The 19,778-nt window shown below is 43.1% G+C and overlaps 1 protein-coding gene across 1 annotated transcript in view; it reads right to left on the reverse strand.

Moving 5' to 3' along the window:
* LOC135568603 (multiple C2 and transmembrane domain-containing protein 2-like) overlaps positions 1-19,778 on the reverse strand; it is a gene marked incomplete at its 5' end in the record, with an annotated part of 59,631 nt that overhangs the window by 22,979 nt on the left and 16,874 nt on the right. Inside the window, 10 exon segments of the mRNA XM_065015414.1 lie at positions 731-772; positions 5,671-5,684; positions 5,687-5,783; positions 9,277-9,396; positions 9,500-9,574; positions 12,320-12,421; positions 14,223-14,302; positions 16,262-16,414; positions 16,555-16,648; positions 19,338-19,524. Coding sequence (XP_064871486.1) covers positions 731-772; positions 5,671-5,684; positions 5,687-5,783; positions 9,277-9,396; positions 9,500-9,574; positions 12,320-12,421; positions 14,223-14,302; positions 16,262-16,414; positions 16,555-16,648; positions 19,338-19,524 — 964 coding nt within the window.

A 19,778-nucleotide genomic window follows, 5' to 3' on the forward strand; every position in this document is an offset into this window, starting at 1 on the left:
CTACAGTCAGACAGACAGATCCTCTACAGTCAGACAGACAGATCCTCTACAGTCAGACAGACAGAGCTTCTACAGTCAGACAGATCCTCTATGTAGAAACCCAGCATTATCAGTCATTACCAACTAAAATTACTATGTAGAAACCAGGTATTATGAGTCATTACTATGTAGAAACCCAGCATTATCAGTCATTAACAACTAAAAATACTATGTAGAAACCCAGCATTATTAGCCATTACTACGTAGAAACTTGACATTATCAGTTATTGCTATGTAGAAACTCAGCATTATCAGTCATTACTATGTAGAAACTCAGCATTATCAGTCATTACTATGTAGAAACTCAGTATTATCAGTCATTACTATGTAGAAACTCAGCATTATCAGTCATTACTATGTAGAAACTCAGCACTATCAGTCATTACTATGTAGAAACTCAGCATTATCAGTCATTACTATGTAGAAACTCAGCATTATCAGTCATTACCACGTAGCACCCCCAGCATTATCAGTCATTACTATGTAGAAACTCAGCATTATCAGTCATTACTGTGTAGAAACTCAGCATTATCAGTCATTACTATGTAGAAACGCCGCATTATCAGTCATTACTATGTAGAAACTCAGCATTATCAGTCATTACTATGTAGAAACTCAGCATTATCAGTCATTACTATGTAGAAACCAGGTATTATGAGTCATTATGAAACATAACGGGAAACTATGCTACCTTTTCATCTTCATCATCTTCATCGCCCAAGTCCATATTATCCTAGAAAGAAAAGATTAGTAAAGTGAAGGATAGGAAATGTCCAGACCTGTGGTTCACTACACGAATCCAGGCATTATTATGAGCTGTCCTCCCCTCAGCAGCCTCCACTGGTTGGTGTACAGTAGTAGGTCCATGTAGTGTGTCAGGATGTGAACAGATGACATCACATGACTGATCCTCTGCACTGACTTACACATGATCATGCTGAGGGCTTTGGTAGTAGTTCTAGAATCTAGGATATAGTGGTAGTAGTTCTAGAATCTAGGAGATAGTGGTAGTTGTAGAATCTAGGGGATAGTGGTAATAGTTCTAGAATCTAGGAGATAGTGGTAGTAGTTCTAGAATCTAGGAGATAGTGGTAGTTGTAGAATCTAGGGGATAGTGGTAATAGTTCTAGAATCTAGGAGATAGTGGTAGTTGTAGAATCTAGGGGATAGTGGTAATAGTTCTAGTATCTAGGAGATGGTGGTAGTTGTAGAATCTAGGAGATAGTGGTAGTAGTTCTAGAATCTAGGAGATAGTGGTAATAGTTGTCAAATCTAGGGGATAGTGGTAATAGTTGTCGAATCTAGGAGATAGTGGTCGTAGTTCTAGAATCTAGGGCATAGTGGTAATAGTTGTAGAATCTAGGAGATAGTGGTAATAGTTGTAGAATCTAGGAGATAGTGGTAGTAGTTCTAGAATCTAGGGCATAGTGGTAATAGTTGTAGAATCTAGGGGATAGTGGTAATAGTTGTAGAATCTAGGGGATAGTGGTAATAGTTGTAGAATCTAGGAGATAGTGGTAGTAGTTCTAGAATCTAGGGCATAGTGGTAATAGTTGTAGAATCTAGGGGATAGTGGTAATAGTTGTAGAATCTAGGGGATAGTTGTAGAATCTAGGAGATAGTGGTAGTAGTTGTAGAATCTAGGGGATAGTGGTAATAGTTGTAGAATCTAGGGGATAGTGGTAATAGTTGTAGAATCTAGGGGATAGTGGTAATAGTTGTCAAATCTAGGGGATAGTGGTAATAGTTGTCGAATCTAGGAGATAGTGGTAGTAGTTCTAGAATCTAGGGCATAGTGGTAATAGTTGTAGAATCTAGGGGATAGTGGTAATAGTTCTAGAATCTAGGAGATAGTGGTAGTTGTAGAATCTAGGGGATAGTGGTAATAGTTCTAGAATCTAGGAGATAGTGGTAGTAGTTCTAGAATCTAGGAGATAGTGGTAGTTGTAGAATCTAGGGGATAGTGGTAATAGTTCTAGAATCTAGGAGATAGTGGTAGTTGTAGAATCTAGGGGATAGTGGTAATAGTTCTAGTATCTAGGAGATAGTGGTAGTTGTAGAATCTAGGAGATAGTGGTAGTAGTTCTAGAATCTAGGAGATAGTGGTAGTAGTTCTAGAATCTAGGAGATAGTGGTAGTTGTAGAATCTAGGGGATAGTGGTAATAGTTCTAGTATCTAGGAGATAGTGGTAGTTGTATAATCTAGGAGATAGTGGTAGTAGTTCTAGAATCTAGGAGATAGTGTTAGTAGTTCTAGAATCTAGGAGATAGTGGTAGTTGTAGAATCTAGGGGATAGTGGTAGTAGTTGTAGAATCTAGGAGATAGTGGTAGTTGTAGAATCTAGGGGATAGTGGTAATAGTTGTAGAATCTAGGAGATAGTGGTTGTAGTTGTAGAATCTAGGAGATAGTGGTAATAGTTGTAGAATCTAGGGGATAGTGGTAATAGTTGTAGAATCTAGGGGATAGTTGTAGAATCTAGGAGATAGTGGTAGTAGTTGTAGAATCTAGGGGATAGTGGTAATAGTTGTAGAATCTAGGGGATAGTGGTAATAGTTGTAGAATCTAGGGGATAGTGGTAATAGTTGTCAAATCTAGGGGATAGTGGTAATAGTTGTCGAATCTAGGAGATAGTGGTCGTAGTTCTAGAATCTAGGGCATAGTGGTAATAGTTGTAGAATCTAGGGGATAGTGGTAATAGTTGTAGAATCTAGGAGATAGTGGTAGTAGTTCTAGAATCTAGGGCATAGTGGTAATAGTTGTAGAATCTAGGGGATAGTGGTAGTAGTTGTAGAATCTAGGGGATAGTGGTAGTAGTTCTAGAATCTAGGAGATAGTGGTAGTAGTTCTAAAATCTAGGGGATAGTGGTAGTAGTTCTAGAATCTAGGAGATAGTGGTAGCAGTTCTAGAATCTAGGAGATAGTGGTAATAGTTCTAGAATCTAGGAGATAGTGGTAGTTGTAGAATCTAGGGGATAGTGGTAATAGTTGTAGAATCTAGGAGATAGTGGTAGTTGTAGAATCTAGGAGATCGTGGTAGTAGTTGAAGAATCTAGGAGATAGTGGTAGCAGTTGTAGAATCTAGGAGATAGTGGTAGTAGTTGTATAATCTAGAAGATAGTGGTAATAGTTGTAGAATCTAGGGGATAGTGGTAATAGTTGTAGAATCTAGGGGATAGTGGTAATAGTTGTAGAATCTAGGGGATAGTGGTAATAGTTGTAGAATATGGGAGATAGTGGTAATATTTGTAGAATCTAGGGGATAGTGGTAATAGTTGTAGAATCTAGGAGATAGTGGCAGTAGTTGTATAATCTATGAGATAGTGGTAGTAGTTGTAGAATCTAGGATATAGTGGTAGTAGTTGTAGAATCTAGGAGATAGTGGTAGTAGTTCTAGAATTTAGGAGATGGTGTTAGTTGTAGAATCTAGGGTATAGTGGTAATAGTTGTAGAATCTGGGAGATAGTGGTAACAGTTGTAGAATCTAGGAGATAGTGGTAATAGTTGTAGAATCTAGGAGATAGTGGTAGTTGTAGAATCTAGGAGATTGTGGTAGTTGTAGAATCTAGGAGATCGTGGTAGTTGTAGAATCTAGGAGATAGTGGTAGGTGTAGAATCTAGGAGATAGTGGTAGTTGTAGAATCTAGGAGAGAGTGGTAGTAGTTGTAGAATCTAGGAGATAGTGGTAATAGTTGTAGAATCGAGGAGATAGTGGTAATAGTTGTAGAATCTAGGAGATAGTGGTAGGTGTAGAATCTAGGAGATAGTGGTAGTTGTAGAATCTAGGAGATAGTGGTAGTAGTTGTAGAATCTAGGAGATAGTGGTAATAGTTCTAGAATCGAGGAGATAGTGGTAATAGTTGTAGAATCTAGGAGATAGTGGTAGTAGTTGTAGAATCTAGGGGATAGTGGTAATAGTTGTAGAATCTATGAGATAGTGGTAGTAGTTGTAGAATCTAGGAGAGAGTGGTAGTAGTTCTAGAATCTAGGAGATAGTGGTAATAGTTGTAGAATCTAGGAGATAGTGGTAATAGTTGTAAAATCTAGGGGATAGTGGTAATAGTTGTATAATCTAGGAGATAGTGGTAGTTGTATAATCTAGGAGATAGTGGTAGTTGTAGAATATAGGAGATAGTGGTAGTTGTAGAATATAGGGGATAGTGGTAGTAGTTGTAGAATCTAGGAGATAGTGGTAATAGTTCTAGAATCTAGGAGATCGTCTAGTTGTAGAATCTAGGAGATCGTGGTAGTTGTAGAATCTAGGAGATAGTGGTAGTTGAAGAATCTAGGAGATAGTGGTAGTTGTAGAATCTAGGGGATAGTGGTAGTAGTTGTAGAATCTAGGATATAGTGGTAATAGTTGTAGAATCTGGGAGATAGTGGTAACAGTTGTAGAATCTAGGAGATAGTGGTAATAGTTGTAGAATCTAGGAGATAGTGGTAGTTGTAGAATCTAGGAGATTGTGGTAGTTGTAGAATCTAGGAGATCGTGGTAGTTGTAGAATCTAGGAGATAGTGGTAGGTGTAGAATCTAGGAGATAGTGGTAGTTGTAGAATCTAGGAGAGAGTGGTAGTAGTTGTAGAATCTAGGAGATAGTGGTAATAGTTCTAGAATCTAGGAGATAGTGGTAATAGTTGTAGAATCTAGGAGATAGTGGTAGTTGTAGAATCTAGGAGATTGTGGTAGTTGTAGAATCTAGGAGATCGTGGTAGTTGTAGAATCTAGGAGATAGTGGTAGGTGTAGAATCTAGGAGATAGTGGTAGTTGTAGAATCTAGGAGAGAGTGGTAGTAGTTGTAGAATCTAGGAGATAGTGGTAATAGTTCTAGAATCGAGGAGATAGTGGTAATAGTTGTAGAATCTAGGAGATAGTGGTAGGTGTAGAATCTAGGAGATAGTGGTAGTTGTAGAATCTAGGAGATAGTGGTAGTAGTTGTAGAATCTAGGAGATAGTGGTAATAGTTCTAGAATCGAGGAGATAGTGGTAATAGTTGTAGAATCTAGGAGATAGTGGTAGTAGTTGTAGAATCTAGGGGATAGTGGTAATAGTTGTAGAATCTATGAGATAGTGGTAGTAGTTGTAGAATCTAGGAGAGAGTGGTAGTAGTTCTAGAATCTAGGAGATAGTGGTAACAGTTGTAGAATCTAGGAGATAGTGGTAATAGTTGTAAAATCTAGGGGATAGTGGTAATAGTTGTATAATCTAGGAGATAGTGGTAGTTGTATAATCTAGGAGATAGTGGTAGTTGTAGAATATAGGAGATAGTGGTAGTTGTAGAATATAGGGGATAGTGGTAGTAGTTGTAGAATCTAGGAGATAGTGGTAATAGTTCTAGAATCTAGGAGATCGTGGTAGTTGTAGAATCTAGGAGATCGTGGTAGTTGTAGAATCTAGGAGATAGTGGTAGTTGAAGAATCTAGGAGATAGTGGTAGTTGTAGAATCTAGGGGATAGTGGTAGTAGTTGTAGAATCTAGGATATAGTGGTAATAGTTGTAGAATCTAGGAGATTGTGGTAGTAGTTGTAGAATCTAGGAGATAGTGGAAGTAGTTGTAGAATCTAGGAGATAGTGGTAATGGTTGTAGGGGAATAGGATTAAACATGGCTGTTTGGAGTGAGGCGCTGTACTGACCAGGTCCTGGTTGGCCTTCCAGATGCAATCTGAAGATAGTTCCATGTGATGAGCAGAACCAGACAGAGAGGCAACATGTAGAACTCCCAATGCCACACCGCCAGCAGGAATATCTATAGGAAGAGATGAGAGGACGGGAGAGGAGAGGAGAAGTAGCATAGGACAGAGGGGAGCGGAGTAGGGAAGGAGAAGGAGTAGGGAAGGAGATGAGGGGAGAGGAGTAGGGGATGAAAGGGGAGGAGGAGAAGAGAGGAGTGGGGGAAGAGGGGAGAGGAGAGGCGGGGATGAGAGGGAAGGAGAGAAGATGATAGAAAAGGAGGGGAAGAGGAAATGAAGAGAGAAGAGGAGAGGAGTAGGAAGGGGAGAGGAGGAGATGGGAGGAGGGGAGAGGAAAGGAGAGAAGCGGAGGAAAAGAGAAGAGGGTAGGAGTAGGGGAGAGGAGGGGAGAGGAGAGGCGGATGGGAGAAGAGGGGTGGAGAGGGGGAGGAGTAGGGGGGAGAGAAGAGGAGATGAGAGGATGAGTACAGGGGAGGAGTAGGGGAGAGGAGAGGCAGATGGGAGAAGAGGGAGGAGTAGGGGGAGAGAAGAGGAGAAGGGAGGATGAGTACAGGGAGGAGTAGGGGGGAGAGAAGAGGAGAGGATGAGCAGTCTACACTGTAGCTGAGGCTAGATCCTATCTTCTTCTCCTCTAGTGGGACCAGTCTACACTGTAGCTGAGGCTAGATCCTATCTTTCTTCTCCTCTAGTGGGACCAGTCTACACTGTAGCTGAGGCTAGATCCTATCTTCTCCTCCTCTAGTGGGACCAGTCTACACTGTAGCTGAGGCTAGATCCTATCTTCTCCTCTAGTGGGACCAGTCTACACTGTAGCTGAGGGCTAAGGCTAGATCCTAACCTCTCACATTACATATCTATAGCAGGGGCTAGAATCTGTCCTCTCACAGCACATATCTATAGCAGGGGCTAGAATCTGTCCTCTCACAGTACATATCTATAGCAGGGGCTAGAATCTGTCCTCTCACAGTCTCCAGATCTCAACCCCATAGAAAATCTTTGGAGGGAGTTGAAAGTCCGTGTTGCCCAGCAACAGCCCCAAAACATCACTGCTCTAGAGGAGATCTGCATGGAGGAATGGGCCAAAATACCAGCAACAGTGTTTGAAAACCTTGTGAAGACTTACAGAAAACGTTTGACCTCTGTCATTGCCAACAAAGGGTATATAACAAAGTATTGAGATAAACTTTTGTTATTGACCAAATACTTATTTTCCACCATAATTTGCAAATAAATTCATAAAAAATCCTATACTGTGATTTTCTGGCTTTTTTTCTTCACATTTTGTCTAGGTGAAGTGTACCTATGATGAAAATTACAGGCATGGACACACATCCATACATATGTAGAAGCTGGAAGTAGAAGCCTGAGCGTTGTTGTCCATTAGTTTACTCTAATTAGGGGAGGGGTGGGAGAGTGTATATAGTATGTAGAGTGTATATAGTATGTAGAAGCCTGAGCTCAGTGTCAGGACAGGCAGAACAGGTCTGAACCAGGAGGGCTCAGTGTTGTCCATTAGTTTACTCTAATTAGGGGAGGGGTGGGAGAGTGTATATAGTATGTAGAGTGTATATAGTATGTAGAGTGTATATAGTATGTAGAAGCCTGAGCTCAGTGTCAGGACAGGCAGAACAGGTCTGAACCAGGAGGGCTCAGTGTTGTCCATTAGTTTACTCTAGTTAGGGGAGGGGTGGGAGGGTGTATATAGTATGTAGAGTGTATATAGTATGTAGAGTGTATATAGTATGTAGAAGCCTGAGTGTTGTTGTCCATTAGTTTACTCTAATTAGGGGAGGGGTGGGAGGGTTAGAAAGTAATGAAGGAACATATCTTTTAAAAGGATACAGTGCTTTGGGAAAGTATTCAGACCCCTTGGCTTTTTACACATTTTGTTACGTTACAACCTTATTCTAAAAATGGATTCAATCGTTTTTTCCCCTCCATCAATCAAACACTAAATACCCCCTAAATGACAATGCAAGAACAGTTTTTTCAAAAATGTTGCATGTATGTAAAAACCTAAATTTACGTAAACCTTATTGACGTAAGTATTCAGACCCTTTGCTATGAGATTAAATTGAGCTCAGGTTCATCCTGTTTCCATTGATCATCCTTGAGATGTTTCTACAACTTTGTTGGAGTCCACCTGTGGGAAATTCAATTGACCTGACATGTTTTGGAAAGGCACACACCTGTCTATATATATATATATATGAATGAATATGAGAACAAACACCATTGTAAATACAACCCATATTTATGCTTATTTATTTTCCCTTGTGTACTTTAACCATTTGTACATCGTTACAACACTGTATATATATAATATGACATTTGAGAGGCTGACTGCTACAGACAGAGACAGAGAGAGAGGCTGACTGCTACAGACAGAGACAGAGAGAGAGGCTGACTGCTACAGACAGAGACAGAGAGAGAGGCTGACTGCTACAGACAGAGACAGAGAGAGAGGCTGACTGCTACAGACAGAGACAGAGAGAGAGGCTGACTGCTACAGACAGAGACAGAGAGAGAGGCTGACTGCTACAGACAGAGAGAGAGGCTGACTGCTACAGACAGAGACAGAGAGAGAGGCTGACTGCTACAGACAGAGAGAGAGAGAGAGGCTGACTGCTACAGACAGAGACAGAGAGAGAGGCTGACTGCTACAGACAGAGACAGAGAGAGAGGCTGACTGCTACAGACAGAGACAGAGAGAGAGGCTGACTGCTACAGACAGAGACAGAGAGAGAGGCTGACTTCTCACAGACAGAGACAGAGAGAGAGGCTGACTGCTACAGACAGAGACAGAGAGAGAGGCTGACTGCTACAGACAGAGAGAGAGAGAGGCTGACTGCTACAGACAGAGACAGAGAGAGAGGCTGACTGCTACAGACAGAGACAGAGAGAGAGGCTGACTGCTACAGACAGAGACAGAGAGAGAGGCTGACTGCTACAGACAGAGAGAGAGAGAGAGGCTGACTGCTACAGACAGAGACAGAGAGAGAGGATGACTCTACAGACAGAGACAGAGAGAGAGGCTGACTGCTACAGACAGAGACAGAGAGAGAGGCTGACTGCTACAGACAGAGACAGAGAGAGAGGCTGACTGCTACAGACAGAGACAGAGAGAGAGGCTGACTGCTACAGACAGAGAGAGAGAGAGAGGCTGACTGCTACAGACAGAGACAGAGAGAGAGGCTGACTGCTACAGACAGAGACAGAGAGAGAGGCTGACTGCTACAGACAGAGACAGAGAGAGAGGCTGACTGCTACAGACAGAGACAGAGAGAGAGGCTGACTGCTACAGACAGAGACAGAGAGAGAGGCTGACTGCTACAGACAGAGACAGAGAGAGACTCCCATATTGAGAACACCTACAGACAGAGACAGAGAGAGACTCCCCTATTGAGAACACCTATTGACTGGAAATGGGGAAACCCCCTGCTAGTGATTCTGGTTGTATGGGAGACACTGTAGATGGTGCTGCTATACTACAGTATATCTAGTTTGGTAATGCTACGTTTAGATGTTGAAAAAGGGTGACTGCCTCACCAGGAAGGCTATGAGACTCCTCTGGAAACTCTGCCACTGAAAACAGCTGTTGATGTACTGGAACGTGGACTGCACTGCTCTGTAAAGGTTACGCACGCGGTACACGTTACGCGCCAACATCTGGAACGAATACAGAAACACACCTTAAAAAGATGCTGAGAACAACACAAAATGGCTGCCTGTTTCGCAAATATTTTAACTACGGTGATTCATTTTAGCAAACCTTTTTAGAAAACTTGGGATTGTCTTCCATGAATTTCTTCTCCTTTGGTTTAAATGTTCTGATAGCTGCTCTGACCTAAAAACACAAGATGAAAACAGAAGTCAAATGGAGAGAGATGGAGGGAGACACAAGTTGTTCCTGTTTAAATAGAGAGAGAGATGGAGGAAGACACAGGTTGTTCCTGTTTAAATAGAGAGAGATGGAGGAAGACACAGGTTGTTCCTGTTTAAATAGAGAGAGATGGAGGAAGACACAGGTTGTTCCTGTTTAAATAGAGAGAGATGGAGGAAGACACAGGTTGTTCCTGTTTAAATAGAGAGAGATGGAGGAAGACACAGGTTGTTCCTGTTTAAATAGAGATGGAGGAAGACACAGGTTGTTCCTGTTTAAATAGAGAGAGATGGAGGAAGACACAGGTTGTTCCTGTTTAAATAGAGAGATGGAGGAAGACACAGGTTGTTCCTGTTTAAATAGAGAGAGATGGAGGAAGACACAGGTTGTTCCTGTTTAAATAGAGAGAGATGGAGAAGACACAGGTTGTTCCTGTTTAAATAGAGAGATGGAGGAAGACACAGGTTGTTCCTGTTTAAATAGAGAGAGATGGAGGAAGACACAGGTTGTTTTCCTGTTTAAATAGAGAGAGAGATGGAGGAAGACACAGGTTGTTCCAGGTTGTTCCTGTTTAAATAGAGAGAGATGGAGGAAGACACAGGTTGTTCCTGTTTAAATAGAGAGAGATGGAGGAAGACACAGGTTGTTCCTGTTTAAATAGAGAGAGATGGAGGAAGACACAGGTTGTTCCTGTTTAAATAGAGAGAGATGGAGGAAGACACAGGTTGTTCCTGTTTAAATAGAGAGAGATGGAGGAAGACACAGGTTGTTCCTGTTTAAATAGAGAGAGATGGAGGAAGACACAGGTTGTTCCTGTTTAAAAGAGAGAGAGAGACACAGGTTGGAGGAGATGGAAGACACAGGTTGTTCCTGTTTAAATAGAGAGAGATGGAGGAAGACACAGGTTGTTCCTGTTTAAATAGAGAGAGATGGAGGAAGACACAGGTTGTTCCTGTTTAAATAGAGAGAGATGGAGGAAGACACAGGTTGTTCCTGTTTAAATAGAGAGAGATGGAGGAAGACACAGGTTGTTCCTGTTTAAATAGAGAGAGATGGAGGAAGACACAGGTTGTTCCTGTTTAAATAGAGAGATGGAGGAAGACACAGGTTGTTCCTGTTTAAATAGAGAGAGATGGAGGAAGACACAGGTTGTTCCTGTTTAAATAGAGAGAGATGGAGGAAGACACAGGTTGTTCCCGCACACACACACACACACACACACACACACACACACACACACACACACACACACACACACACACACACACACACACACACACACACAAACACACACAATCTGTCAGGACTGGTACTGGTCCATCTGTATAAAACATCATTCCAGATGTCTGACCCTACAGTACAGTATCTGATAGGACCGGTCCATATGACCCTACAGTACAGTATCTGTTAGGACCGGTCCATCGGTCCAGATGACCCTACAGTACAGTATCTGTCAGGACCGGTCCATCGGTCCAGATGACCCTACAGTACAGTATCTGATAGGACCGGTCCAGATGACCCTACAGTACAGTATCTGACAGGACCGGTCCATCGGTCCAGATGACCCTACAGTACAGTATCTGATAGGACCGGTCCATCGGTCCAGATGACCCTACAGTACAGTATCTGTCAGGATCGGTCCATCGGTCCAGATGACCCTACAGTACAGTATCTGTTAGGACCGGTCCAGATGACCCTACAGTACAGTATCTGTCAGGACCGGTCCATCGGTCCAGATGACCCTACAGTACAGTATCTGACAGGACCGGTCCAGATGACCCTACAGAACAGCCCCCTATACCCTATGGGCCCTACAGTACAGTATCTGACAGGACCGGTCCATATGACCCTACAGAACAGCCCCCTATACCCTATGGGCCCTACAGTACAGTATCTGACAGGACCGGTCCAGATGACCCTACAGAACAGCCCCCTATACCCTATGGGCCCTACAGTACAGTATCTGACAGGACCGGTCCAGATGACCCTACAGAACAGCCCCTATACCCTATGGGCCCTACAGTACAGTATCTGACAGGACCGGTCCAGATGACCCTACAGTACAGTATCTGACAGGACCGGTCCAGATGACCCTACAGTACAGTATCTGACAGGACCGGTCCAGATGACCCTACAGAACAGCCCCCTATACCCTATGGGCCCTACAGTACAGTATCTGACAGGACCGGTCCAGATGACCCTACAGAACAGCCCCCTATACCCTATGGGCCCTACAGTACAGTATCTGATAGGACCGGTCCAGATGACCCTACAGTACAGTATCTGACAGGACCGGTCCAGATGACCCTACAGAACAGCCCCCTATACCCTATGGGCCCTACAGTACAGTATCTGACAGGACCGGTCCAGATGACCCTACAGAACAGCCCCCTATACCCTATGGGCCCTACAGTACAGTATCTGACAGGACCGGTCCAGATGACCCTACAGTACAGTATCTGACAGGACCGGTCCAGATGACCCTACAGTACAGTATCTGACAGGACCGGTCCAGATGACCCTACAGTACAGTATCTGATAGGACCGGTCCAGATGACCCTACAGAACAGCCCCCTATACCCTATGGGCCCTACAGTACAGTATCTGACAGGACCGGTCCATATGACCCTACAGAACAGCCCCTATACCCTATGGGCCCTGGCCAACAGAATAGACTGGAGGGGCAGCAGACAGTGTGATTGGACTCACTGGGTTGAAGACGAGCTCCAGCTCTAGGGAGATGCTTCCTTTAGACAGACACCCCAGATCCTCTTTCTTCAGGGGACAGCAGATCGGTTGACCATTGTGGATCTGGAGGGGACAGAGAGTGTAATGTAATGTACAGGTAATATACAGAGACCAACACTAAGCTGGAACAGTGGATTACTGGAAAACAGAGGGTGAAGACATGACTTGAACTCCCATTCATCTAATGAAAATACATAGTGTAAAATGTCAGAGGATTAACAGAGAGTAGAGGAGTGGTCACTATGTTACTCACAGAGACAGGAGGAGTGGTCACTATGTTACTCACAGAGAGTGGTCACTAGTAGAGTAGAGAATGGCCACTATGTTACTCACAGAGAGTAGAGGAATGGTCACTATGTTACTCACAGAGAGTAGAGGAATGGTCACTATGTTACTCACAGAGACAGGAGGAGTGGTCACTATGTTACTCACAGAGAGTAGAGGAGTGGCCACTATGTTACTCACAGAGAGTAGAGGAATGGTCACTATGTTACTCACAGAGAGTAGAGGAATGGCCACTATGTTACTCACAGAGAGTAGAAGAGAGTGGCCACTATGTTGTTACAGAGAGTAGAGGAATGGTCACTATGTTACTCACAGAGGAATGGTCACTATGTTACTCACAGAGAGTAGAGGAATGGTCACTATGTTACTCACAGAGAGTAGAGGAGTGGCCACTATGTTACTCACAGAGAGTAGAGGAATGGTCACTATGTTACTCACAGAGAGTAGAGGAATGGCCACTATGTTACTCACAGAGAGTAGAGGAATGGACACTATGTTACTCACAGAGAGTAGAGGAATGGCCACTATGTTACTCACAGAGAGTAGAGGAGTGGCCACTATGTTACTCACAGAGAGTAGAGGAATGGTCACTATGTTACTCACAGAGAGTAGAGGAATGGCCACTATGTTACTCACAGAGAGTAGAGGAATGGTCACTATGTTACTCACAGAGAGTAGAGGAGTGGTCACTATGTTACTCACAGAGAGTAGAGGAATGGTCACTATGCTACTCACAGAGAGTAGAGGAATGGTCACTATGTTACTCACAGAGAGTAGAGGAGTGGTCACTATGCTACTGACAGAGAGTAGAGGAGTGGTCACTATGTTACTCACAGAGAGTAGAGGAATGGCCACTATGCTACTCACAGAAAGCAGAGGAATGGCCACTTTGCTACTACAGAAAGCAGAGGAATGGCCACTTTGCTACTCACAGAAAGCAGAGGAATGGCCACTTTGCTACTCACAGAGAGTAGAGGAATGTTACTCACTATGGTCACTATGCTACTCACAGAGAGTAGAGGAATGGCCACTATGTTACTCACAGAGAGTAGAGGAATGGCCACTATGTTACTCACAGAGAGTAGAGGAATGGCCACTATGTTACTGACAGAAAGCAGAGGATGGTCACTATGTTACTCACAGAAAGCAGAGGAGTAGAGTGGCCACTATGTTACTCACAGAGAGTAGAGGAGTGGCCACTATGTTACTCACAGAGACAGAGGAATGGTCACTATGTTACTCACAGAGAGTAGAGGAATGGCCACTATGTTACTCACAGAGAGAGTAGAGCAGAGGAATGGCCACTATGCTACTCACAGAAAGCAGAGGAATGGCCACTATGCTACTCACAGAAAGCAGAGGAATGGTCACTATGCTACTCACAGAAAGCAGAGGAATGCTACTCACAGAAAGCAGAGCCACTAAAGCAGAGGAATGGCCACTTTGCTACTCACAGAAAGCAGAGGAATGGCCACTATGCTACTCACAGAAAGCAGAGGAATGGCCACTTTGCTACTCACAGAAAGCAGAGGAATGGCCACTATGCTACTCACAGAAAGCAGAGGAATGGCCTACTTACAGAAAGCAGAGGAATGGCCACTTTGCCCACTCACAGAAAGCAGAGGAATGCTTTGTCTCCATCCAGAGGAAAGCCACGGTCTACTCACAGAAAGCATGGAATGTCTTTTACTACTGACAGAAACAGAGGAATGGCCATGGATATAAAAAGCAGATGAATGGTGGTTTATATGGCAACTGACCATCAGAAAGCTGGAATATTAACCTGGGATTAGATGTGTGGTTTATATGGCAACTGACCATCGACTGGAATATTAACCTAGGGATTAGAGGAATGGTTTATATGGCAACTGACCATCGAATGGAATATTAACGGGATTAGATGGGTGGTTTATATGGCAACTGACCATCGACTGGAATATTAACCAGGGATTAGAGGAATGGTTTATATGGCAACTGACCATCGACTGGAATATTAACCTGGGATTAGATGTGTGGTTTATATGGCAACTGACCATCGACTGGAATATTAACCTGGGATTAGATGTGTGGTTTATATGGCAACTGACCATCGACTGGAATATTAACCTGGGATTAGATGTGTGGTTTATATGGCAACTGACCTGGGACTGGAATATTAACCTGGGATTAGATGTGTGGTTTATATGGCAACTGGCCATCGACTGGAATATTAACCTGGGATTAGATGTGTGGTTTATATGGCAACTGACCATCGACGGGAATATTAACCTGGGATTAGATGTGTGGTTTATATGGCAACTGGCCATCGACTGGAATATTAACCTGGGATTAGATGGGTTTGGTTTGGCCATATGGAATATTAACCTGGGATTAGATGGTGGTTTATATCGACTGGAATATTAACCTGGGATTAGATGTGTGGTTTATATGGCAACTGGCCATCGACTGGAATATTAACCTGGGATTAGATGGGTGGTTTATATGGCAACTGGCCATCGACTGGAATATTAACCTGGGATTAGATGTGTGGTTTATATGGCAACTGGCCATCGACTGGAATATTAACCTGGGATTATATTAACCTGGGATTAGATGGAATATTAACCTGGGATTAGATGTGTGGTTTATATGGCAACTGGCCATCGACTGGAATATTAACCTGGGATTAGATGTGGGGTTTATATGGCAACTGGCCATCGACTGGAATATTAACCTTGTCACGCCTTGGTCTTAGTATTTTGTGTTTTCTTTAATTATTTGTTCAGGCCAGGGTGTGACATGGGTTTATTGTGTTGTGGTGTGTTTTGTATTGGGATTGTGGCTGAGTAGGGGTGTCTAGAGTAGGCTTGGCTGCCTGAGGCGGTTCTCAATCAGAGTCAGGTGATTCTCGTTGTCTCTGATTGGGAACCATATTTAGGTAGCCTGGGTTTCACTGTGGATTTTGTGGGTGATTGTTCCTGTCTTTGTGTTAGTTAGCACCAGACAGGCTGTATAGGTTTTCGCTTTTCGTTTGTTGTTTTGTAATTTAAGTTATTTCATTGTATCATACGATCCTTCATTAAAGATCATGAGTAACCACCACGCCGCATTTTGGTCCGACTCTCTTTCGACAGACGAACGTTGTTACAAACTGGGATTAGATGTGTGGTTTATATGGCAACTGACCATCGACTGGAATATTAACCTGGGATTAGATGGGTGGTTTATATGGCAACTGGCCATCGACTGGAATATTAACCTGGGATTAGATGGGTGGTTTATATGGCAACTGACCATCGACTGGAATATTAACCTGGGATTAGATGTGTGGTTTATATAGCAACTGGCCATCGACTGGAATATTAACCTGGGATTAGATGGGTGGTTTATATGGCAACTGGCCATCGACTGAAATATTAACCTGGGATTAGATGTGGGGTTTATATGGCAACTGGCCATCGACTGGAATATTAACCTGGGATTAGATGGGTGGTTTATATGGCAACTGGCCATCGACTGGAATATTAACCTGGGATTAGATGTGGGGTTTATATGGCAACTGACCATCGACTGGTGTGAGAAATATGGTAATACAACAGAACATCTTTAAAATGACAGATGTGTAACACCACGTTAAACCCCATGTTAAAAGGGAAACTAAGAGGGTAAAAAGCAGGTGTGTGACTGACAAGGTGAAGACTTTGTTCCAGTTGGGGTTGAGGGTTTTATAGATGGTGTGAGTCTGCAGTCTGTCGTTCCCCAACTCCAACACACAGAACGGATCACTCTTCCCTGCAACAGACACCCACCCAACCACACACACAGCCAGAGTTAGTGTCTACATACAGTAGCTTTTGTGGTCAAATATAGTGCAACACTAAAGGATATATCTAGTTCTACAGTGAAATGAAGAAGTTCAGAGTGCTTCATACCATTTAAATCAGCTGCCAACAGATCAGTAGCCTTGATAATCTTAACTTGAAGGAAACCAACATCCCGGAGGTTCCTGAAGGAACTTTTGAAACTCTGAGAGGGGAACAACATCAGAAATAGAGTCTGTTAACTAACAGGACTGACCCTGTAAAACAACACATTACAGACAGGACTGACCCTGTAAAACAACACATTACAGACAGGACTGACCCTGTAAAACAACACATTACAGACAGGACTGACCCTGTAAAACAACACATTACAGACAGGACTGACCCAGTAAAACAACACATTACAGACAGGACTGACCCTGTAAAACAACACAGGACTGACCCTGTAAAACAACACATTACAGACAGGACTGACCCTGTAAAACAACACATTACAGACAGGACTGACCCTGTAAAACAACACATTACAGACAGGACTGACCCTGTAAAACAACACATTACAGACAGGACTGACCCTGTAAAACAACACATTACAGACAGGACTGACCCTGTAAAACAACACATTACAGACAGGACTGACCCTGTAAAACAACACATTACAGACAGGACTGACCCTGTAAAACAACACATTACAGACAGGACTGACCCTGTAAAACAACAGGACATTACAGACAGGACTGACCCTGTAAAACAACACATTACAGACAGGACTGACCCTGTAAAACAACACATTACAGACAGGACTGACCCTGTAAAACAACACATTACAGACAGGACTGACCCTGTAAAACAACACATTACAGACAGGACTGACCCTGTAAAACAACACATTACAGACAGGACTGACCCTGTAAAACAACACATTACAGACAGGACTGACCCTGTAAAACAACACATTACAGACAGGACTGACCCTGTAAAACAACACAATACAGACAGGACTGACCCTGTAAAACAACACATTACAGACAGGACTGACCCTGTAAAACAAAAACAACACTGACCCTGTAAAACAGACAGGACTGACCCTGTAAAACAAAAACAACACATTACAGACAGGACTGACCCTGTAAAACAACACATTACAGACAGGACTGACCCTGTAAAACAACACATTACAGACAGGACTGACCCTGTAAAACCCTGTAAAACACATTACAGACAGGACTGACCCTGTAAAACAACACATTACAGACAGGACTGACCCTGTAAAACAACACATTACAGACAGGACTGACCCTGTAAAACAACACATTACAGACAGGACTGACCCTGTAAAACAACACATTACAGACAGGACTGACCCTGTAAAACAACACATTACAGACAGGACTGACCCTGTAAAACAACACATTACAGACAGGACTGACCCTGTAAAAAACACATTACAGACAGGACATTAAAACAGACAGGACTGACCCTGTAAAACAACACATTACAGACAGGACTGACCCTGTAAAACAACACATTACAGACAGGACTGACCCTGTAAAACAACACATTACAGACAGGACTGACCCTGTAAAACAACACATTACAGACAGGACTGACCCTGTAAAACAACACATTACAGACAGGACTGACCCTGTAAAACAACACATTACAGACAGGACTGACCCTGTAAAACAACACATTACAGACAGGACTGACCCTGTAAAACAACACATTACAGACAGGACTGACCCTGTAAAACAACACATTACAGACAGGACTGACCCTGTAAAACAAAAACAACACATTACAGACAGGACTGACCCTGTAAAACAACACATTACAGACAGGACTGACCCTGTAAAACAACACATTACAGACAGGACTGACCCTGTAAAACAACACATTACAGACAGGACTGACCCTGTAAAACAACACATTACAGACAGGACTGACCCTGTAAAACAACACATTACAGACAGGACTGACCCTGTAAAACAACACATTACAGACAGGACTGACCCTGTAAAACAACACATTACAGACAGGACTGACCCTGTAAAACAACACATTACAGACAGGACTGACCCTGTAAAACAACACATTACAGACAGGACTGACCCTGTAAAACAACACATTACAGACAGGACTGACCCTGTAAAACAACACATTACAGACAGGACTGACCCTGTAAAACAACACATTACAGACAGGACTGACCCTGTACAGAAAACTGTAAAACAACACATTACAGACAGGACTGACCCTGTAAAACAAACATTACAGACAGGACTGACCCTGTAAAACAACACATTACAGACAGGACTGACCCTGTAAAACAACACATTACAGACAGGACTGACCCTGTAAAACAACACATTACAGACAGGACTGACCCTGTAAAACAACACATTACAGACAGGACTGACCCTGTAAAACAACACATTACAGACAGGACTGACCCTGTAAAACAACACAGGACTGACCCTGTAAAACAACACAGGACTGACCCTGTAAAACAACACATTACAGACAGGACTGACCCAGTAAAACAACACATTACAGACAGGACTGACCCTGTAAAACAACACATTACAGACAGGACTGAGCCTGTAAAACAACACATTACACACAGGACTGACCCTGTAAAACAACACATTACAGACAGGACTGACCCTGTGAAACAACACAGGACTGACCCTGTAAAACAACACATTACAGACAGGACTGACCCTGTAAAACAACACATTACAGACAGGACTGACCCTGTAAAACAACACATTACAGACAGGACTGGCCCTGTAAAACAACACATTACAGACAGGACTGACCCAGTAAAACAACAGTACTGACGTCTCTATAACAGAGGAGGTATATTAATATTATATGACAGTACTGACGTATTTCTCCAGAGTTTTCTCTCTCTCCTGAGGCTCCTCGAGGGGCGGGGCACACATGTCGGAGATGGAGACGCCACTACACGTGCTCAGAGCGATCAGGAAGACCACACGACCTTTTCCCTCTTTCAGAACCCGCGTGAACAGCTGAGACTGGTTGGGTAGAACACTGGACAGGTCCACCTCACACCTGATACAAACAGAACAGAACACACAATGACAGGACACACAGAGAGAGAACACACAGAGACACACAAAGACAGGACACACACAGAGACAGGACACACAGAGACAGAACACACAGAGACACACAAAGACAGGACACACACAGAGACAGGACACACAGAGACAGAACACACAGAGACACACAGAGACAGGACACACAGAGACAGGACACACAGAGACAGAACACACAATGACAGGACACACAGAGACAGAACACAC

The sequence above is a fragment of the Oncorhynchus nerka genome, unplaced genomic scaffold, assembly GCF_034236695.1.
Source record: "Oncorhynchus nerka isolate Pitt River unplaced genomic scaffold, Oner_Uvic_2.0 unplaced_scaffold_1457, whole genome shotgun sequence".
Classification (NCBI taxonomy): Eukaryota; Metazoa; Chordata; class Actinopteri; order Salmoniformes; family Salmonidae; genus Oncorhynchus; species Oncorhynchus nerka.